The sequence below is a fragment of the Bos indicus genome, chromosome 27 (genome assembly GCF_029378745.1).
Source record: "Bos indicus isolate NIAB-ARS_2022 breed Sahiwal x Tharparkar chromosome 27, NIAB-ARS_B.indTharparkar_mat_pri_1.0, whole genome shotgun sequence".
In the NCBI taxonomy this organism is placed as follows: Eukaryota; Metazoa; Chordata; class Mammalia; order Artiodactyla; family Bovidae; genus Bos; species Bos indicus.
In genome coordinates this window covers 28,483,935-28,507,493 of record NC_091786.1, presented here as the reverse complement: position 1 = coordinate 28,507,493, position 23,559 = coordinate 28,483,935, and the positions used below count along the sequence as shown (strand labels likewise).

The 23,559-nt window shown below is 41.2% G+C and overlaps 1 protein-coding gene across 7 annotated transcripts in view; it reads right to left on the bottom strand.

Moving 5' to 3' along the window:
- Window positions 1-16,277, bottom strand: part of NRG1 (neuregulin 1) — a 235,436-nt gene extending 219,159 nt beyond the window's left edge. For all 7 annotated transcript variants that reach the window (XM_070781365.1, XM_070781364.1, XM_070781366.1 and 4 more), the window contains exon 1: window positions 16,050-16,277. In XM_070781365.1, coding sequence (XP_070637466.1) covers window positions 16,050-16,149 — 100 coding nt within the window. In that variant the 5' untranslated portion in view covers window positions 16,150-16,277. The remainder of the gene's footprint in view (window positions 1-16,049) is intronic.
- Window positions 16,278-23,559: the final 7,282 nt, after the last annotated feature.

Genomic DNA, 23,559 nt, shown 5'->3' with positions numbered 1-23,559 from the left:
CTTGGATGGGCTCCAAATGAACTCTTCAGTCTCTTCTATCCACTAATTAAGGCCCTCATTAAAAGGGCCAGTTGAATATGAATCAGCCAAACTTTGTAAGTTCCTTCCACTCTCAAAGGATCTGCGCTGTCCTGCAGGCAAAGCCCCTCCCTGTCCAACCTGTGGAGAGAGGGTTATTCTTCTGGGAAGCCCCAGTTTAATGATGGTTCTTGGTAACCTTGAGGACACCGTAGGAGGCGCAGATGAAAACCACCCCGTGCTGAGGCTTGGGACCCTCCTCTCTTTTAGGATTTTAGCAAAATCCTCCATGTAAAGGTCTGGACAAAAGAATAATCCTTTAAGGGAGGAAAAGACAACAACTGCATCTGTCTTTCCTCCTGTTTCCCTCGTTCTCCTCCACAAAAAGCTAAATAAATAAACATAAATAAATCTCCTAAAGCAAATTGAACTACCACTCTGGAAATTTAATAAAGGACTAGGAGGCCTTTGACCCCCTGGGTCTCTGGGTCAAAGATAATTCAGGTTGTTAGTGGTAAAATGTCACAGTGATCAGTGACTGGTCAGGGGCTCACAGATGCAAGGGAGTCACTGGTGGCCTCCGAGCAGCTGTCAAGGCACAAGTGTTCATGGCTCTTTTTGCCTGAACATCTTTTCTACAGAATACTCAGCCCACAGAGGTCATTCTTGTTGCTAGAGCCTGTTGCATCAAGGTATCAGTGCTAACAAGGTTTTGGAGCACTGAGACAGCTCACACACATACCATCTGTGAATTCACACCCGCTCCCCTCCGCCCCCCCATACACACACTACTCCCATCTTTCAGGTTATGACATTAGGACGACTTCCTTTACTAGTCATCTTGTCAGTTAATATTTATTGAACCCACATGGGCACCAGATACTATAACAAGGGACAATTAGATACAAAAATTTAGCAGATTTAAATTTACTGCACCCCTCAAAATGATTAAAATCATATCAGTGATGTACCCCAAACAGCTATCTGATGATAGAAATATTATCTCTCTTACTTGGAAGCATAATAACACCTACAGTACTATAAACATTGAATTCATATACGGTGTCCATCTTAGATTTGAAAATGTAGCATTACAGTAATTCAAATGGCTACCATGAAATCTGGACACATGGGTTCTAGTACTGGGACAGACATTCTTGCTGGATTTTGTGGTTTCCTCACTTTAAAAGAAGTGATTCAAGGACATGACCTCTAAGATAACCTTTTCAGTTCTGATTCTCCCCCAGAGCTGCTGTGGTTGTATTTAAGAGCTTACTTTTTAGGCAATATTAATATTGTTTAAGATTCTTTTCACTACTTACCAGGAACGACTGTTATTTATTTACATAACAAACTCCTAACATGACAAACACAATGTTCCAGGCAATGGTCTAAGTATTTATAAATATTAATTCCTTGACCGGCATCAGCTTAGTTTCTTAACTGCCTTTACGTTCTTAAGAGAAAATGTAACCAAAACAATTTAGGGTCGAATAAATTTTGAATTCCTATTTATTAGTCTGAATAATTCAGTACTGATTATTACTCACTGAGAACTTGAAGATAAAACGTGCAAATTTAAAGTAGGAAAACCACACATGGTCAATTTAGGAACAAATCCATGAATTGCTAGTACTGCTGAATTTCCACTCAGACTTTCTTATTAACTATTAACTAATAGAAACATAATAATTAAACTGATCCTCATAAACTCCCACAACACATTGTTTTAAGTAAATTAGAGATATTTCCTTCTTAATTCGATCACTGAATAAATTCTTAAGACCAACAACTATGTCCCCATCACTACGCTGGCCCCTGGTGATAGGAACAAGTACATGGCAGACATGACCTTGAGAGGTTCACAGTCGGGAGACATGAACTGCTAAAATGTGCATGTATGATTGCTCAATTAAAAATTCCTCTGGGTGAGGACACTGGTTTGTTCTCTAAGAATCAAAAGTATATAAGTGACCAAATCAAATGCTCGAAGTAAAACTGAGACTGTTTTGACCTCTATCCTGCAAACCAAAAACGAAAACCAAAGAAGGATAAATTTAAAATAAATAAAATAATCAAAGTCAATAAAATAGATAAAAAATAGCCCAAGTATGCTTTTTGCTTTATAGAAACTAAGGGGATAGAAGATAGAAAGTTACCTATTTTTGTACATATGCTTGTACATATGTCCTTACAATGTAATGACTCCATTCTTATACCAAATCCTGAATATTCATAGGATGAGTAATCACAGAAGTAATCCTATAAAATGTAAACTTATCTGACTGGCTAAAAGGTAATTGTAGTCCATTTTAAATACAATTATTTATTAATGCCTTTTGGAAGTAATTGAAAATAAAGCTTGTTTCCATAGAAAGCATATACCCACATATTAAGTCAACCTGCGAATTTAGAACTTAGACCTTTGAATACGTATATCAATATGTAATAAAATTTCCCATTTCTTATTTCCTCAAGTGACCAGAAATATAGTGACTTTGTCCATGAAACCATGTTTTTACTTAAATAAGAGGCTTTTAGTTACGAATGGACCATGAAAAATGATAACTGAAAGGATATCTATTATTTCCTTAATTTGTCAAGGGAGCTTTAAACAAAGAACCACTGTATTCATAACAAAAAATTAGATTCTTATTAAGTTCTGAGTAGGGAGTCTATTCTTATATTTTATAGGGAGTTGACATATTGACTCTAGCAAAACACTGAATCTTCCAGAGGGTGACTTCTCTCTGAGCAAATGTGAGAATTGTAAGACCACTGGGGGATGGATACACTGTTCTCCTGATACACTTATAACTTATCCTGCTCAAGAGCAACAACATTATTCAAAAGCCATGCCATCTAGCCGCCTTAGAGTTTCACAGCAACAAATCCCAAATGGGCATTTGCATTAAGGTCAGCATTAACTTTACAAAGTCACATGTCTAAAATGACAAAAAAGACCATTCAGCCTCTGGCTGCCTCTCTCAGGGAATCCTATGATGTCTGATGGTATAGGTGCCCTGAAGTTTTCCCAAACATGCCTGTCCAGATGCAAATCCCTGTAAGACAGTTGCTACTACCCTTCTGGCTCCAGGGAGTTTTGGTCCCAGATTGATGGGCTCAGGGCAAGGTGGCTGCATCCTGCCTTTTCCTCACGATTTCAAGAGGTGAGATGAAGTAAGCCTACCGTCAGTGGAGGGGTGCAAGGAAAAACTGAAACCTGTCTTTATCTTAGAGTGTGGCTATGGTCACCAAATTCAGATACCAGGCTGTCACTGACCTTTTTATGTTTTGTGAATATTTTCTCTATTGCGAGTGGCATCTTGTAAGTGGTGACATTTTTTGCCCTGCACAGTCTAACTCAGATGCTCTCTTGGTGAAGGGCGTGTCTTGTACATTCGATCTGAGAGGGGAGAGAGTCTGTGGCTCTCAGAGACTATACTCTCTACAGGGTCCCTTAGTTTCTGCTAATTACCAGTGGAAGATAACGGCCTTGTCTTACCTACCTTCCTGTTATATGTATAACTCTTTCCTCAAATGGATAATGCACGAGCTGTTCTCTCTCCCGTGCCCCAGTGGAGCCCCGTCTCTTTATTTTGGGGCCACTCTGTGTAGCATGCAGGGTCTTGGTTCCCCAATCAGATATCGAACCTGTGCCCCTATAGTAGTGAAAACGTGGTGTCTTAACCACTGGACTTCCAGCGAAGTCCCAAGCCAGTCCTTTTCAATAGGGCGTGAATAATGAACACAATATTTAAAACTCTGACGCTGCTTTCCAAATACCAAAATATATAAAATAATTCTTTCTATCCATATTTCTCCTTCCTGTCAGGTTAAGGGCAATGGAGAACACACCATACAATCAACATGTGAAAACAAAACCCAAAAAAACAACCATTAGGACCCAAATCTCTCATTCTTATTCAACTTAATATATGGAAAACTATGTATTTCATTTTCTATTCAACTCAGTATTCAAATAATTGGTTTTCTCTTGACAAACCCACCAGCTCATTTCCATAATTCTTGTACATGTATAACTCTTTCCCAAAATGGATAATGCATGAATCGTTCTCTCTTCTGCTCCCCAGGGAAAATTTCAAGCATACAGCAAGGTGACCTCACTAAAGAAATTATAACCAGTGTCTATTTTCTGTATTCAAACTAACCCTTCTGGGGGCAAAGTACCAGTCTTCAGTATATTTCTCAGATAGGTAAAAATAATTTTCAATACTACTGCTATTATAACTGTTTAAAAAAATCTGCCATTTCACAAGCTTCAAGGCAGGCTCCCCTTCTTTATTTACTGAAAAACCATTTAAAGTGGAAAATGTAGAAAATTCCATAATTTCAAACAATGAAACATCATGTGCTTAATACAGATATTGTCACTCTGTTGGCAAAGAAAAGAGAACATACCAAAATATAAAAGCAGGCTTTATATACATATACACATATATACATATATATACATACACACACAAAATAATGTTAACTTAATATACAAATGGAAAATTTTTTCAGACAATAAATTACATAGTGCAACACAATATGCTCCAATTAAAATCAATTCATCATTACAATTATCTATCCTTGTAACGCAGGAAACATAATAGTCAACAAATATATACAAATGATTCTCACTCCTTAATTTTATAAATATTTGTATGCAAAGCACTCTGCTAGGCACTACGTGTAAAACAAAATTATCGTTGACCATCAAGGCATGGGAGATTAGCAAAGCAGAAGTTATAACTAAAGAATTAACTGGCATATATTTTCAAAGAAGTATATTATTAAAAACACAAGTACACTAAACTGTTATTGCCCCATCTGTTAAAACATCACTCCTAGTATTCCTCTGTTCTCCAAAAATACGAGTTTATCCACAGACCAAAATTCAAGGGAAGTTCAAGGTCAAGAATATCTGGCTGCTCTTTTTAGGAATGTGTTATATACATGGCATCCAACTCTCAGCAAGAGTCCAAAGCCATAGAAGGTATGCCTAATAAATATTTGACATGTATTATCAACAACACAGTGGTTATTTACAAAGAACCTCTGGGTACTGGACCCTGTAAAAAAATGTACAGTATTTATAGTTATTTTTGGAGGACTTAAAGTTCAGACAATATTGATACAGATGCATGAAGTAAGAAGATACATTGGAAAAGTGCTTAGGTTTTGTTAATAATTAAACAAACAAACAAAAAAAAGCGATCATTTAGTTCTTACTCTGTACCCAGCACAATACTCAGCACTATTCCTAGAATAACCACATGAATTATGTCATATTTCCCACAGCGTACACACACAGAAAGTGAGGCTTACGTGCCTGCCACTGTCAGAGTTCACACCACGCAGTCCGAGGACAGAACCAGAGCTTTGCCTTTTAACCACTCCTCTGGCGGACTAAAACCAGCACTTCTCAACCCTGGAGCCACACAGCCATCATTAAGACAGGGCCACCACGCAAGTGCCCCAGAAACCTCTACTCTGGGATGCTCAAGGTCAAATTTTCAGGCTGGTATATTCTGAATCACACTATTCAAACATGATAATTCAATTCTCACTTGGACTATTGGTCAGGGAAGAACAGAGCCAATTTTTTCCCCTCAGTGGTCACATTCATTCAGAAATGGGGTTTTTATTTTTAAGGCGAACAGGCCAGAAAATGTGGGGAAAAGGCAAAATATTGCTCAGTTCTAAAATGCTGCCAAATGTCAAGATATTGCCTATCAGAAGTTGGCTGGATCAAAGGTGTCAGGAGTGGGACCACACCCAGGAGGGCTTAAATCCAGGTATGGGCTTCCTTGGTGGCTCAGTCAGTAAAGAATCCACCTGCAGTGTGGGAGACCTGGGTTTGATCCCCAGGTTGGGAAGATCCCCTGGAGAAGGGAATGGCAACCCACTCCAGTATTCTTTCCTGGAGAATCCCCAAGGACAGAGGAGCCTGGCGGGCTGTAGTCCATGGGGTTGCAAAGAGTCAGACATGACTGAGCAACTAAGCATAGCACAACACACATGGGCTTTTTTTTGCAGGGGTAACGGTTCATCCCATCCCCTGTGGAATATATAGATGTGGATTCCAAATGTCATCCTTCACTGTGTACTTCCTTTACTCCAGTGGGTTTGGAGAGCAGAAAAGACAACCATCAAAATGAGGAATTAAAGCATTCATTTGGGTTATGCTGAACTGCATGAGTACATGTTTTAGACTCAGCTCAGCCCCAACCGAGGTTACAAATGGATAGAATGTTGGCCTCCGTCCAAAGAAGTCTTCCTACCGTATACTCACATATTACATGAATACAGAACACAAATACAAAACAACCCTTTCAGTTAAATGTTCGTAACCATTAATACAGTATAAACTCGTAACTAAAAAGTCAAGTTTCCAAGTTTGGAGAAGAAAGGGAAAGGAAATTCCACACACACACAAAAATGTTTTCCATATACCAGTTCATGTTAAACATCCCAAATGACCTTTTTGGTCAACCCAACGCAAGTGTTCACATTGCAGACATGACACCACAGTGTGCTGTGTGTCCCAGGAGAAATCTGCAGCCTACTTCATGTCAACATCTACTACAGCAAGTCTCGGATCCTCTTCTGCCCCGCCTCACTTGTCTCTCAATACAACAGAAAGTCCACTGAACACCATGAGGAAAAGGGAGAAGAAACACATCCAGGGAAAACCAGAAACTTTTGTAACTCCCGATAAACTTAAGGACAGAAAGAGCATTCAATTCACAAAATCCACATTTCTAAATAGCAATGCATGCATTTATCTCTAAAAAAGAAAACTCTCTTATCATGGGCATTAGTTTATTTTTAAATACCTATTGACTATCTCCACTTTTTTTCTGCTTTGATTTTTGGATTTATTTCCTACCAGTTCATGTGTAAATATGATTTCCTATTATTATACACCAGTGGAAAATTTCAAATAGATGATGTACTAAACAGTTAATTGGTTGGTATGGAGATGGTTGGGTGGCATCACCGGCTCAATGGACATGAGTTTGAGTAAGCTCCAGGAGTTGGTGATGGACAGGGAAGCCTGGTATGCTGCAGTCCATGGGGTTGCAAAGTCAGACTCAACTGGGTGACTGAACTGAGCTGGAAACAGTTAATTAAGATAAAAAATTCTCTTTAGGGCTTCAATAGAGAATTTTTTTTAATGCATAGTTAATATCCAAACCATGCCTTATCTAGGATTGAAATACATTTTTGAAAAAGTTACAAAATATACAGGAATTTTCACTTTAAATTCTGGAGTCCTTAAATATAAAACTGTCAGTATTCAGAATATTTTGGTAAATGCATAAGACTTATTTGCTCTGAAAAAAAACATTTCCAAGTTAGAATTCAGACATTTCCTTTTAACAACTGGTTTTACATTTAGTGTGGAATAGTTAAGGAGACTGACATATCCTTTAAAAATGGAGTTTGTCTTTACAATTGTGAGCTTATATGTAACAAACAGATGAGTTACAATTGCAAACAGATACATATATACTTTAAAAATCTGGCTTTGTCTAATATTATCCTTCTTTACAAAGTAATAGGGGCCATTCATAATGAACACATTTTCACTTGACAGTAAAATTCTATTAAAACTACTGGAAAAACTGAATTGCTGTAGTACAGGGAAACTGAGTCAAGTTTTTAAAAATATTATTCCATAAAATAAGGCCACGATTGCTCACTAGTCACCAATACTTCTCACTCACATCTCTGTAGAAATATGGTGGGTAAGACAAAGCAAAACAATAGTTTGCTAAAAGGTTCAAAAAAATCTAAGTGATATGTTATGGTAGAAATGTATTGCTTTTCTCTCCAAGGGAACGTGCTCTTTGTCCTGGCACCCTACGTTTATGGTGAATTCATTTTACATGGATATCACATGACCTGGTCTATTTATTGAAGAAAATGCCACTGGTTTAATGACTTCCTAGCCCAGATTTCTTCTATACCATATATTACTTTAACCTCACTTAACTAACAAAACTTCTATGAATTTTTTTCAAAGTTGGCATTCTTCTATTTTCAAAAACACTATGTAAGGCATAAAGTCAAGCTACTAAAGAGAGTCCAAATACAAAACTATAAGACACTGACAATATCCAGTCGTGCATCATTTACAGAATTGACAAGTTCCGATGGTTCAGCCTAATACAGCATTTCCCCGACTCTCTCACATCACTGAAACTAAAACTCAACAGCTGCCCAGAGGACCCAGCTGCCTGCGACTGAAGCTATAAAACAGAAGGCCTGGAACACCAACGCAGAGCAAAGGCTACTTTCCATCAGTGATACCTTACCTAGACCACAACAATGTGAACAATATTGTCCTTTAAAAAGAGAAGGGAGTAACAGACTTGGAGGAACTCACGCTGAAGGTGATCAGCGCAGGGTGGAATAAACCATGAGCAAACACCAGTGCCTCTGTGACAGTGTTATAACATTAGCCCATAGCCAAAAGAATTGGTCATTCCAACCCGTTTTCAAAAATGTGTAGTTTAATCAAAGTAAGGTTCATAAACATTTAGCTAGGGGTTGCGGATACGGTCTGAAGACATGACAATGGACATATCCCTAAAGATCCTTTGTTTAATTTTGATGTGTTCATGTGTAAGTTTCCAATGCTATAGTGAAACTTTTCAATATGACTAAATATCTTTGTAGATACTGCCCGAACTTATGCCAAAGAAACTGCTCTAAAAGGCAACCGAAAGATGCTTATAAGATGCTAGTTCTTTGAGGGAAGTTTCTGGCTGACATATACACACTGCTACATATACAACCGGAGAAGGCAATGGCAAGCCACTCCAGTACTCTTGCCTAGAAAATCCCATGGATGGAGGAGCCTGGTGGGCTACAGTCCATGGGGTTGCTACAAGTCGGTCGCGCCTGAGCGACTTCGCTTTCACTTTTCACTTTCATGCATTGGAGAAGGAAATGGCAACCCACTCCAGTGTTCTTGCCTGGAGAATCCCAGGGACGGCGGAGTCTGGTGGGCTGCCGTCTATGGGGTCGCACAGAGTCGGACACGACTGAAGCAACTTAGCAGCAGCAGCAGCACATATAAAACAGATAAGGAATAAGGACTTACAGTATTGCACAAGGAACTCTACTCAATACTCTGTAATGATCTATAAGGCAAAAGAATCTTAAAAAACAGTTGATACATACATATATATATATATATATATATATATATATGCGTATAACTCAATCACTTTGCTGTACACCTGAAACTAACACAACATTATAAATCAACTATATCCCCATAAAATCAAAAGAAAATAAAAGTAAATTTCAGAGATGCGCCCTTGCAAATTGACAACTGCAGAGTCATCATCAGAATAATGTCTTGGAATGTTCTGATTCAGAGTTCTTAGCAAATTTGGTCTATTTTGGTCTAACTGGGAAACAAACTCCAGTTGAGGTAGTAACTCTGAGGAAATCCAGATCCCCTTCTTCCCCAAAGATTGCCCAGAATACCGAAGTCATTTAAGGAAAGAAAAAAGGAGTCATTCTTTGGGGAATCGCAGTGCAATGCTCTTGGAGCACCCTCTGGAGGCCAGAAAAAGGCGACACTGGTGAACCAGAAAGACAAGAATTCTGACCACATCTGACCTTCCAAAGGCAGAGCTCCACAGACCTACTGGAGCTGGACTCAAAAACGCACTTACTCAGTCCTAATAAGGTGACCTAAGAAACATGCACACTTAATTTATAGTTTACAAATGCAAAATAAATCCAAGGTATATGTAACACATTCTCAAATCATTGTTCATTCAGTTTAAAAAAAAAAAAAAAAGGAAGGCATTGATGTGTATTTTCAGCCTGCCTCCTAAATTCCTTAAGGAATGAACTGCAGAGACATCTTTTCATATTTAGAAGAGAGGGCTGTGAAAATGTGATATTTTCATTTACGAAATGTAAGAAGTAAGGTTGCTGCTGTTGTTCAGTTGCTCAGTTGTGTCTAACTCTGCAAGCCCATGGACTGCAGCACACCACACCTCCCTGTCCTTCACCATCTCCCAGAGCTTGCTCAAACTCATGTCCACTGAATGCCATCCAACCATCTCATCCTCTGTCATCCCCTTCTACTCCTGTCTTCAATCTTTCCCAGCATCAGGGTCTTTTCTAATGAGTCATCTCTTCACATCGGTGGCCAAAGTACTGGAGCTTCAGCTTCAGCTTCAGAATTGATTTTCTTTAGGACTGACTTAAGTCAATCCTAAAGGAAGTAAGGTAACAAGGTTATAGAGGGTATTACTAATTGTCAACTTTTCAAAAGTAGCCAGCTTTATGTTTATCAAAATTGAGAATAAATGAAGGATGAAACTTTTTTTTAGTTCTAACACCTCACTTTTTCTAAAGCAACAAACACTGACATCTATTGGCATTCTGGTAGCTTGCTTTTAAAAAATCTCTTACAACCCACATAGGACACGTGTGTAAACATGTAGGATTAGGATGAACCCACCAAAGCACATGTTCCTTTAAGGAAATTCATTTTATGTACCTGATAGTATACTTACTATTTCCCTCTCATGAAGAGAAAGAGATTTTAAGCTAATACTGTATATCAGTTTCTATATTTTCTGTTTGTCAAGAGGAGAATTCAAGGGTTAACCAAAATACTAGAAGTCCACTTCTCTGTTTCTTTAAAAAAAATTTAAATCACTCATCCACAATATTGACGTTTGCTCTATTTTCTCCTGTCATATAAAAACAGGATAACTCTTGATACTGTTAGTGTCAAATTTCACCTGTGACTTTGAGAATGCTAATAAAACATTGATGTGCTAAGATTCACACTCCTAGAACTTTTAAGCATTACCTATAGCACTCAAGTACCCATGCCTGGAGAACCCCATCGACAGAGGAGCCTGGTGGGATACAGTCCATGGGGTCACAGAGACTGAGCACAGACATGCAGCCTATAGCCATTCTAGAGAGGGGTAGGGGGATAAAATAATGAAATATATAGATTTTTTAATATTAATTATTTTCTTTATATTTGGAGATACCTGCACTGTATTCTATTAACCTTGCTGGCAATATACGGTTACACTTGATTAAAAGATAACCAAGAGCATGTCGATACACAGTTTCCTTTTCAATTGGTACTAGTCCCCAAAGAGAAGACTACACTTACATTCTATATAAGCATCGACTCTTCAGTGTGATCAGAAAAGGACTCATGTTTCAAACCTTCTCGAGCTTGAAACCTCAACCTTTTTCAGCCAGAGATAAAATGATGTTGCACCTCACTCTACTTTCAATATTTAGACTCCATTCAGGACTGTTTTCATAATACATATATGCAGTGATGGTATTTGACATACTTATCCACTTTTCTCTCTATTTACAGGTAGTAGATATTAATATTTATACTCACTCTCATCTAAGGCCAGCTGTGGATTATTTTTTACCATAAAAGGTGAATTTGGAAAATTTTAATCAAATATCTTGGCAAAGGCATAGATGCTTTGGATATTGATGGGGCACTTACTACTGCTGTTATCTCGTTTAAGCCTCAGAACAACTTTACGATAATATGATTATGATCCCAATTTTACAAATAAGGAAACGGCCATGGAGAGATTAAGTAAGTTGACCATGACTATACAAGTAAAGAGCAGCAGATCTAGGATTTAAACCCAGGCAATCCGGCTGTAGTGCTAAGGACTAGGGATCCTGTAATAGTGAGGCAATTTCATACTAAAGGACAGGAGCATGTGTTACATTGCCTGGAACATGGTAGGGTAGTGAATGAATAGCAGCTCCCTTATTAAGAAGTATAAAAGTGTCCATCCCAGTGCCTGGCATGTAATAACATGTTCACTGCTTTCACATTGGTTCAATATTTTCTAATTACATACATATTTTGTGTTTCTTTTCTCCCCATTTTTCCATCAGTATCCTCTTCTCATTTTGCAGATAGCACAACAGTATCTCAAGTTTCTCCCACTCTTTCTGCTTTAAAACCATTCTCCAAAATAAACCCAACTTCATTCTAAAATGAACATTTAATGCATTTCGTAATACATAATCTAAGCGGTTACAAGCCAGCAGGCTGAAAACAGATCACGGGGCATTCTTTCTGTTCTGAGAACACATGCTGCCCTAATCGTGACGGCGCACTTTATACCCAAGAATGTTGACAAGCACTTCAGCCTGGGGAGACACCGAGTTAACAAAACAGGTGGGTGATGTCACCGGGGGAGCACCTGGCCAGCTTCTACTCATTTGGTATATTAAGGGTCTTGATGTATCCACCACCTGTACTTACAAATGACCCCTGATGCCAGAGATGAAGGGAGACCTAGTAGTTCTAGAACTAAGCTAGGCTTGATAATGAGTTGGTTCCAGGTCATTTAAGAGGAAAAAAGAATACTTTGCGTGTTTTAAAGAAACAAAAACATCAGCAAGCAGAGGTTCATAAAAGAAGCTTAGGGCCAGACACCAAATTTGGGGAGGAGGGTGAAGCTCTGGGTTTACAATTCAGGCTTCGAGAGACAAAGTCTGTTGAGCTGAATCAAGATGAAGAGCCTGGACATGGGAAGTCCGTGCAAGAGACGAAGGAAGTTACAGGGCTCTTGGTACATGGATTTGAGTTACAAAGCCCAGGATAATGCTGAGGGTTTTTTTTTTTTTTTTTTAGCAAAGAAGAAGAATCAATGACCCCAAGGGCTTGGGACCTATTAGAGCCATTACTGCAGCAGAGATAATGCTGCTGAACATCTGCAGCCCCAATAGTATGCAATTCAATATTCAGTTAATTGTAGAAAAATGTGATGCTATGAAACATAGCTACGTATGTATCACGTATCAGTCACACATGTCGCATGAAAGTTAAAGAAACCTTTTCCCCCCCGAAACGATCCCTCCAACAGATGTGTTTATGCCTCTGCATATAATACGGCACACAGCAGGGCTGAGTGGCTGAGTTCTCTGAATCTTATCTCTCCCTTGACTGTCATGAAGTAATATTATAACATCCAAAGGGAGGCCTGGCTGCTGCATGGGCTTCATAGAGGACAGAAAGTTTCAGCGGCTGTTTAAAGAAAGAGATGAAACTTGGGATTGAAGGACACTGATGGGGGAGCTATTTAAGAGTTGGGTGTCCTCGTAAGTCCTAATTCGAGCTGGTACTACAAGTGGCAATGTTATAATCATGGCCTCTAGAGGTCATTTCCTTTGAGAATGCCTGAGGACTAAAGAGTGCAAAAAACCTTGACAAAGAGGTGTGTTTTTCCTCTCGCAAACCACTGTGGCTCTCAGTTATTTATTCTCCTAAGATAAGGGAAAGTATGCTGACAGCATTACAAGGGAAAGGACAAGAAGCAACAAACAGTGATTTCCAAGCAGTACTACTTAATGCCATGTGCTGTTACCTAAAGCAGGTTTTCAGTTGATGGCTCTTTTTGAGTCCAATGAAGAATAAATATTCTTATCCGGTTTTTAGGGTTTAACAAGCACAAGGGGCCTTGGAGGAGGGGTAAAAAGTTACTCCCCAAAGAAGACAACCCACCCGATGGAAAAGAGACAAACACACCAAAAGCTAATCTAGAGCCAAGTTCACCCCAGATTCTCTGGGAAGATGGTAAAGAAAACATCACTTAACTATCCCTTCCCCTCATTCTTCCCCACCCCCATTGCCCTGGAGCGGGCAACCATAAGTTTCTTCTCTAAGTCCATAAGTTTCTTCTCTAAGTCTGTGAGTCTCTTTCTGTTTTGTAAGTAAGTTCATTTGTTTGGGATGGACAAGTGCAGACTGCTATGTTTAAAATGGATAACCAACAAGGACCTGTGCTACTGTACAGCACAGGGAACTCTGCTCAGTTACTTGGCAGACTGGACGGGAGGGGAGTTCAGGGGAGAATGGATACATGTGTATGTACGGCTGAGTCCCTTCGCTGTTCGCCTGGAACCCTGACAACATTGCTAATTGGCTATACCCCGATACAAAATAAAAAGTTGAAAAAATAAAGAGAAAATGTCACTTAAAGATGCCAATCTATCTGGTTTAAAGGGGATTACAGCGATGGAACTGCATAGCACAGTGAGAGTCACCAAGGAAGCTCTGCGACCCCGTGTCAGGAGACAACATTAGATGGTCCTCACACAGCTGTCGACCTAGTAGAGGAGGTCTGTAGGGCCCAGAAATGCCTGCTGGCTCTTAAAGTATCTCCCACCTCCAGGGGTGCTTATCTGAAATGCCTATGTTAAGTAAGGCACTGCTGCCCTGAAGCCTTGACAAAGTGCAGACTGAAAGAGATGCTACTTCAAACCACCATCCCCTCCTTAATTCATCAGACCACCTCCAGAGGACCCTAGAAACTTCTGAAGGCGGGGTCTTCCCAGGCAGGACAGGACAACACTTAAAGAGCCCCGCAAAAAAACTCTGAACAACTTTACCCTCGTGGTTAGGTCTAAGAGCTCTTTCACTCACTAGGCTGACCTATGAAAGGGCAGTAGAGAATGTCACTTAGGGAGGTTGCTAATCCAGCTCCCCCATTTCAGCCCTGCTTGAATAAACCGCGATGGAGTATCTCCAAAATTGGGGGAGGTAAGGAAAATTTCAATTACACCCTCCTAAGGACTAATGCAAGGTAAGGAAGGTGAAGCGGATCAGCAGTATCTTATCACAGAAACAGGCGCAGGAACGGTCGGTCAGTGGCCAAACAATTACTCTCTGTTCAATTTGTTTTGCTCAAAACCTGCTTAAGGTCTCTGCCAATAAGCCCGGCTCTGAAATGCTCTCAGTGATGCCAACAAGAGGACTAGGCAAACCTTGTTTTCTTCCTTAAAGGAACAGGCAAATACCTCTGTTATCTTTCTCAGTCATGGTACTACCAAGTGCTATTGAATTAATTCCTCACAAGCGCTTTATAAACTGTGCTGGGGGATGTTCTAAGTGACTTACTGGTATTTGGATCAATTAAGAATTGGGAATCGCAGAGGCAGAAAAAAGCCCTGATATTCTTCTCCCTCCCCCCCCCCCGCCTTTTTTTAGCATCTTCACTGAATCACTCATAATCAAGTATCTATATGGAGTGCCTCCTAGGTCCAAGGTAATGTCTACAGCATCAGACCTTCTCAGTGAAACAGACGGTGAAACTGTCACTCACGTCCGTGTTCTGATGACCCAACAGTAGACTTTTCTCTAGAAAGTCTCAACTGCGCTTCCTTTTCTATTACAACCAGCGAGCAACTGGGTTCAAAAGTTCAGGTGAACTTTTGCCTTATGGGCATCTCTTGGGAACATAAATTAACCGTATTGATCAAAGAGGTCACGAGAAATAGAACTGCAAAGCCGAAAGTTTGAGAACCGTTTTGGAGTGGACCTGAGTCCTGGCACTGGGCTGGGTTTGATCTGCTTCGCTGACCTCCAGGAATCTCTCTCCGCTGATCCGAACACCAGTACCGCCCGGCTGACGCAGGGTGAACGTCCGTGCACACCCGGACCCTGCAGTCCCTCCCCGGAGCCCAAAACACCGCTGCGCGAGCGCTCTCGTGGCCTCTCTCTAGAGCACCCCTTCTTCCGAGCCAGGCGCTTGGAAGGGGGGACACCCGTTCCCGCTTTTCTCGCTAGAGGGCAGGCGGGCCCCGTGCAAAGCGCAGCTGGCGCAGAACCAGCGCGCACCCGGCCTCCGCTCCGGCACGCCAGGTCCGGCTCCCGCTGAGGCTCTGCTCTGCGGCGCTGGGCAAAGGCCGTGCCAGGGAGCGCGGCCCGTCCGGATCCTCCCGGGGCGCGGGCCCGGCTGCCGCCCTCACCCGGCGCGCGGGGCGCGGACGCCCGGGTGGGGCTCGGCGCCCAGGTAAGGGGCGGCTCCAGGGAGGAGCGAGCATCGCCCGGCCCTGCGGACGCCCGGGAGCAGAGCCAGGAGCCGGGTGCACAGGGCGCGCGGGCAGGCGAGGGAGAGGCGACGGCATCCGAGAAGGAGGAGGAGGGAAAAAAGGAGGAGCAGGCTCGCGGAGCCCCGGCCGCGCGGCGCACTCACCTGGGCTCGGGCCGCCAGCCGCGGGCACGGGCTTCTTCCCGGAGCCTCGGTCCTTCTTGCCGCCCTTCCCCTTGCCTTTGCCTTCTCTGCGCTCCGACATCTCGCCCGAGAAGTGCACGCTCTGCGCGGACGGCTCCCGGCGAAGGCGACGCGCGACAAGTTTGGGTCCGAGGGCTGGGATCGGCTTCGGGAAAAGTTTGTCCCCGGAGTGGAGGCGGGCCAGCGACCGGGCCGAGGCGCGCGCGGCGCTGGGGGGGAGCGTCTCCTGTCGCCGGCGGGGAGCGCGGGGACGCAACGTGCGGTCCGGGCCACCTGGGACTGGCGGGCGCTCCGTCCCGCGGTCGCGCGCGCTCGCGGGGTGGCTCCTGCTGGCGCGCCGCTGGGGAGTCCTCGGTTCCCGCCGCGGTCCGCTCCTGTCGCTGCCTCGGTCCGGCGCGCTCGCAGCCCGAGGAGGGAGAGGCGATTACCGTCCGGCCCGCGCTCGCATCGCCTGGGCAGCCGCCGCCGCTCCGCTCCTGCCCTGCGCGCGAGCCCAGAGTTCCGACAAGTTGGGGGGGGAAACTCCTCGCCGGCTCTTTTTCAATTGCCCCACCGCCACCCACCCGCAGGTTGGACGCTGGCGCCTCCTTCTCGCCCTCCCCTGGCCTCGCCCCCTCCCTCGTCCCCACCACACCCCCACCCTGAGGCGCGGACACGCCACCGGGAGGAGCCTGGGCTCGGCGCTCCCGGGCGCAGCCCCTTTCCCTCCCCGAGCCCGGCCGGGCGGGGGGCGGCGCGCGGGGCGGCTGCCGGGCACCCCCGACAGAGGTCGCTGGAAGCTGCGCGCAGCCGCCGGGGCGGCGCCCGCAGGAACCGGGGCGCGCGGCCCCGGGAGATCCTGAGACCCGGGAAGGGACGCGGGGGCTCCCGTTCCTCGCGCCCCTTCCCCGCCAGGCAGCGCCCCGGAGGGCTGGTCCCTGCCCTGCAAAGCAGAGAAAATTACTGGAGTCAAAAGTTTGCCGCTCTGACACCTGCCCGCCAAATCAAGGCTTGGAACCCGTGGGAAGGAAAGGAACGGTTGCTGTTTTTCCCCTTGGAGTTTGGCTTTCGGTCCTTTCTGACTTTCGTGAAAAACCCTACGCTCACGCAGGGCAAAGAGAAACTCCTAGGTGGAAAGGGGACTGAGTGAGGCAGTTGTGGATAGAGGAAGGGCTCAGGGAACCGTAAGGATGATTAGAGGGCTCCAAGGTCGTTCAACTGCTCCTCGGATGTGTCTGTGCCCCGCTTTCCTGTATTTAGCAACGTGCCTGCCAGAATTCTCATCTTCAGCTTTTCCTAAAAGAATAACCTGTTCTCTGCAACGGGTAGGATGGGGGGCCCTCCCAAAGTGTCTCTCACTGTAACTTACTTAAGTTGTAAGTCAACTGATAAAACCCTGGTTGAAAAGCAGTCCGCGATAAAATTACCGAGATAGCTGGAGTCCCTCCGTTCTGCTGTGAAAGAGTACAGGGAGGTGGAGTGGTGAGACAGACCGGAGATCCTTCTAGTTTTTTGGGATTCAAAGTTCCCTCAGAACTGCGGGTGAAACCTGCTTCGCTTCCCTTGTCCTCCCTCTGGTGGAGAATTCTAAAGAGCAGTGAAATCCAGAAAACGTTAGCACCCTGCCGCGAAGGACAACAGGGAAAGGTCAGGGTGATCCGCAGGGCGGAATGATCCAGAATCAAGTAAAGAAAACGTTCTGTTCTAGTTAAGATGACAGCTGTGGCTAAGTTAGAACGGTCATGTGCAGGCTCCCATGGTGTTGTCTGTAAGAGGTGAGTACCAACCATCCCTATGTGAAATTTACTTCCTTCTCTTTAAAAGGGATTTGCTCCTGATTTTCCATCCTCTGGGATGAATGCTAAAGGAACCATTACCTACATACAACCTTCTTAGTGTATTTTTTAAAATGTCACCCTTCAAATAAAGATGAAATCTGGGTGCCTTCTTGCTATGTAAGGCACGGAGGACATTTATTTAAAACCTGTCCTAAATTAAGAATGATTTTTTTTCACCTTTAATTTGCATTGTTTTAAACACCAATTCTACTGGGTGAATTAAGTTAATAAAAGATATTTTAGCAGTAGTGCCATCATTATTTATTGTGAAAAATGTTATGTCCAAATAGCTTCTGATAACGTTCCAACAAACACCACATATAAATTATACTGGGCCATAAAAACAGCAAAGTCTGGGAGATTATGAATATTGAATAGCACTATAATACTCCACAGAGTCTAATGTAAACTGAGAGTGAATGATGGCTGAAATAACTCTGCTTTCCCAGGTGGGGCCACTACTTAACAAACAGGAAACAGCAAAGCTCAGAAAAGGGGAATCCTTTCAAAAAGGAAACTTTTCCTCCAGGATTGGAGACCCTGTAAGTGCTTAGTATTTGATTGCTACAGATTAGCAGATGTAGCATTATTTTAGAATTGAAGGATATAAAGCAGAAATGTATTTTGGAATTAAAAAATGAAGTTTCAGATCTTTCCAGATAAAATAGGAAGCTGTTAGAAAACCCAATGAGATGATTCTTAAATTATTCACCTCTGTGGTCAGGAAGTAGCAGATGAATTTTTTGTTGTTTTACATTTTTATCAAACTTTGGAAATGATCAGAACAGGATGGAGAAAGGAGGGAAATTTTTTTCCTTTCTTGAAAATCAAAATATGAACCTCCCTTTAGAAATAATGACTTTTCTTCATAGTATACGTTTGTTAACTTACTGTGTATTGTTCAGCTCTTAGAGGATATATTATACGGGGTATATCAGTTCTCAGGTAATATATTGTTAGCCTGTCAACATATGTCAACTCCTGAAAAACAGAGTGGAGATTTATAAATAAGCAACTTGAGAAATAAAGACAAAATGAGATGTTATAGTAAGTGACAGCTTAAAATAAATGCTATCATAAGCTTTAACACTTTTCTTTGGCTATGTTTTAGCTATTAGAAGCACTCTTAGAATCTATGAAACTGGTCAAATATACCTTTTCTCTCATTCATTCCCATTTGGAAAACACTTCAAGAAAATTTTGCAAAGAAAAAAGAAAGAAGAATGAAAGTACATTAACATGTGACCATATTTTACATTTTTGCAAAGTATTGTACATATTGACAGTATGGGAATCTCATTTAAAATTCTGCAGACATTTTGAACTTTAAAAACTAACTAACAAGATAATTTATTATTTTTTAAACTTTGCAACAAAATAGTTATTCATAAAGATGCATGGATACAAAAGAAAATCTCCCTTACCACACACATTTTAGTGTTGTTTGAATGTTACCTTTTTTAGGATTTTTCTTAGGATTTTAAACTCAAAATTTTGTTATCAGACTGACTCTTCACAGCAGATAGAACATGATGAGTTAATAATTTTGTTAAATGTTTCCAAGTGTAATAGTAAAGGCACATGACTTATTCACTAATTCACATTTACTGAACTAAATGCTAGATAGTAGACAGAAAAAAAAAATTGACCCATTTTCATAAAGCCAAAACGATATAAGAAAAGCATAAAAACAAATTAATTATTACAATACAGATGAAAAGCAGACCCAGATAAGTTTTCTAAGACCTGAAGCTCTTAAGATTTGAGAGATTTTTTTAAAAATTAAAAATACAAATTTAGATCCAACACTATTAAAGGAAATCCAAGGCCCTGAAACTTCCTTAGTTTCATGTGAATGGCAAATTCACTACTAGTGATTCCAAGTATATTCCACTATCTGCACAATTATAGTGACGATCAACAATTATATACTAATTCAGAGATTAGATACTACTTTCACATACTATCACTACAGAAAAGATATTAACAAGCAATCAAAGGGAAACACACAAAACTGAAACAAGCAAAGACTATTGTGTAAGGAGGATGAAATAAAAGTAGCCTTAAGAATTCACTGATTAGCAATTGTCTTCTATGTTTAGTTAGACTCTTAGAATAAACACCCAAGCTGAGTTTGTTAAACAAAAGACTTCTGACCAACAAGATACCCTTGCAAAACTGGCGATGGTGTCCTCCAGTACATCTGGAAAATATTCAACAAAGTTATGAACCAGTCATGTTCGGTCTGCTGTGAAGAGTCGGTCTGCTGTGAAGTCAGTTTGCTAACAAATTGTGAGTTTAGAATCCTAAGAAAAATACTAAATAGGTTAAAAAAAAAGGTTACATTTCAACAACACTAAAATGAAATCTGCATTTACGCTTTTCTGCTGTGTATGATTTGTAAACATCCCACACCAATGATTGTTATTATTATTATTTATCATTATTATTAATGATAGGATTACTCTCATGATTATCGGGATACATCATAGAATAAAAAATGGATTATACATCTGAATACTAGAGTCTAATTCTTTTTGTGGACACTTCGAAAAACAGGGCTAAAGTCATAAATCTGATCTGTAATAAGTTGGAGATGTAAAACTTAATAGTCTTTGAAACATTTTAATTTCTTTTAAGAATACAATCTCACATAATTTTTTGATTTATCTTTCTGAACTCCACACTAATTACTTATTTTTATATTCTTCATCTCCTTTCAATATATACTTAATATCTGTGATACAAATACCTCAAATATATATACACATATATTGCACATGTTGTTGTCATTGTTTAGTCACTAAGTCGTGTCTGACTCTTTTGTGACCCCGTGGACTGTAGCCTACCAGGCTCCTCTGTCCATGTAATTTCTCAGGCAAAAATACTGGAATGGGTTGCCATTTCCTTCTCCAGGGGATCTTCCCCACCCAGGGATCGAACCCATGTCTCCTGCATTGGCAGGCAGATTCTTTACCACTGAGCCACCTGGGAAACCCATATATGCACATATATGCATGTAGACATACATGTGTGTAGACGTGCATTTGTGTATAAACACCTATGTTTGTGGCATATAGTTTTTATTTCATCTATTAGAAGGGAGAAACACTATTTGATTGTGAATCTATAAAAGGTAGAAATTATATATATCACTTTATCTACTAAAAGGTGGAAATTATATATATCACTTTATCTACTTTTTTTTTCATATCGCTTATCCATGAGAATTCCCAGCACCATACATTGCTCCTAGTAAGGACTAACTGGTTTGCATAGAATGAATTTAAATAGAATAAGGTGAACATAAAAAGCCTGGTTCTCATATTAGCATTTCAATCAGTCAATTACCAATCACCTACCCTGACAATCATCTTTGACACCTCCTTTCCGAAGCCAACCCCTTCCCAAGTCCTGTCATCGTAACTTGTCTCCTTTTATTTTCTTCACTAAGAACCACCCAAGTCCAAGCCTTCATCCTATCTTTGCTTTGATCATCTTAAAGCTTTCCACTCGAACTCGTGCTCCCTCCAATTATTTTGCTACAGACAGCAGTCCATGTCTTTTTGAAATGCAAATCTAACCCAGTCATCCTTTGCTTCCCAGAACCACAGGCAGTGTCCTTGAAGGGCTAGGCACTAAGTCCAGCCTGAACTAACTATGCTTCATCTCTCACTCTCTGTGCCCCATGCATGAAGGCTTCTTGGAAACATGCCTCTGATGCTTGTTGTTCTTTTCGGCCTCAGTGCCTTTGCACTTGCTGTTTCCTCTGCTTGAATTTTCCCACATCTCCCATTTTGGGTCTAATTCCACTTTCTCTCAGGCTCCACCTAAATTTCAATTGTTTAGAAGAGCTTTCCATTCCTTTGAAACCAATTTTAATCTCCCACTCCATTCTTATGTCTCCTCCATAACATTTCTTCTAGCTTGTAATTAATTCTGTGTGTGGTTATTTTTAATTTTTTAAAATTAATTATTAATGCTGTGCTGCACAGCATGTGGGATCTTAGTTCCCCAACCAGAGATTGAACCCATGCCGGGCTGCATTGACAGCACAGAATTTTAACCACTGGACCACCAGGGAAGTCCCATTAGTGTGTGTTTTTTATTTTTACAAGGATCTTTTTGTGACTTTTTGTACAGTGTTTTTGTGATTTTTTTTTTTTTTTTACAATGACCTGTTCCCACTGGACATTACTTTTTTTGAGGGCAAAGACTATTTTATATTCTATGGTATATCTCTAGCACTGTGCTTATTTCATCATAGACAATTACATATATTTTGTTAATTGGTGAATAAGTGAGGATAAACAGAATTGCTTTCATTTATAGTATATAACACTATATATATATGTATATGTGTGTTTGCTTATGTTTGTGTGTTAGTCACTCAGTCGTGTCTGACTCTTTGCAACCCCATGGACTGTAGCCCACCAGGCTCTTCTGTCCCTGGGATTCTCCTGGCAAGAATACTGGAGTGAGTTGCCATTTCCTTCTCCAGGGGATCTTCCCGACCCAGGGATTGAACCTGGGTCTCCAGCATTGCAGGTGGAAGTTTTACCATCTGAGCTACTAGGGAATCCCATGCTTATGTTTATTTGGTCAAATTTTTAAATAATGATGCTTGTGGTACCAGGCATGACATTTTGGGATAATTTCTATTGAATAAGCCTCCCCAGGAAGAAATGTGCAGAATAAAACCCCTGACTAATTGATCAGATTTTGATAACTTCTCAAAACTTTAAGAGGTGAGGTGATAATTTCTGTGAAATGTTAAAATCCCACAAAAATACTTACCTTTTCTACTAAATTGCCTCTGCAAACTTCACCTGTAGATTACATTTATTGGCTCCATTTCCTCCCTTGCATTTGTATGATGTGACAGAGAGACCAGGTTTTAGCAAGGCTGTTCTAACAAAATGATAATGAAAACCTTTCAACACATTATTGTTAACAGAGAGTTAAAAAGCCCTTTCTAGCCTTGGCATCATATAATCCCATAGGATTATTTTTCACTTTACAGACTAGTGGTAAGTCCATATACAGCCACTTTAGTAAGTTGCTCCAAGTAACCACCTTGCAATTATCTTTGTGTTTAAATTTAACTCCCCTGATATTTTCCTCACTCCCCACTAGGTATGTCCATATAACAATGGATCTGTCCGTACATGCATGGAGTTTGGACTCTGAACATCTAATATACAGCCCAGAGAGAGATTCAGATGCTTCAATGTCTTTTAAGAGTCATCCCACAAGATCATCTCCAAGGTCAACATCTTTCCTTTCAAGAGTCACTTTATTCATTATTGTGGAAAGATTCACCCCTGTTGAATTTATAATGATGTGAAAATACAAATTTAAGGTCGTGAGTGATGAATTAGTACTTCAAATATTTGAACAGTGTGAGTAATTTAACAGATCAACTCCTTGCTTTGGTATGTCCCAGAAGAGACACCTGGTAGAAAGCATTTCCAAAACAGATTATAGTATATAGGAAATTGCTTCACAATGTCATCATGATAACTGGTTTGTATGAAATGAAACTCTGACCCACAATATTATGTACCTGGCCCAGGCATGTAATAACACCACAGTTATTCTTTTTCCTTCTTTCCCACATAATTCCTTCTAACTTCCTTACTAAATCTTTACGA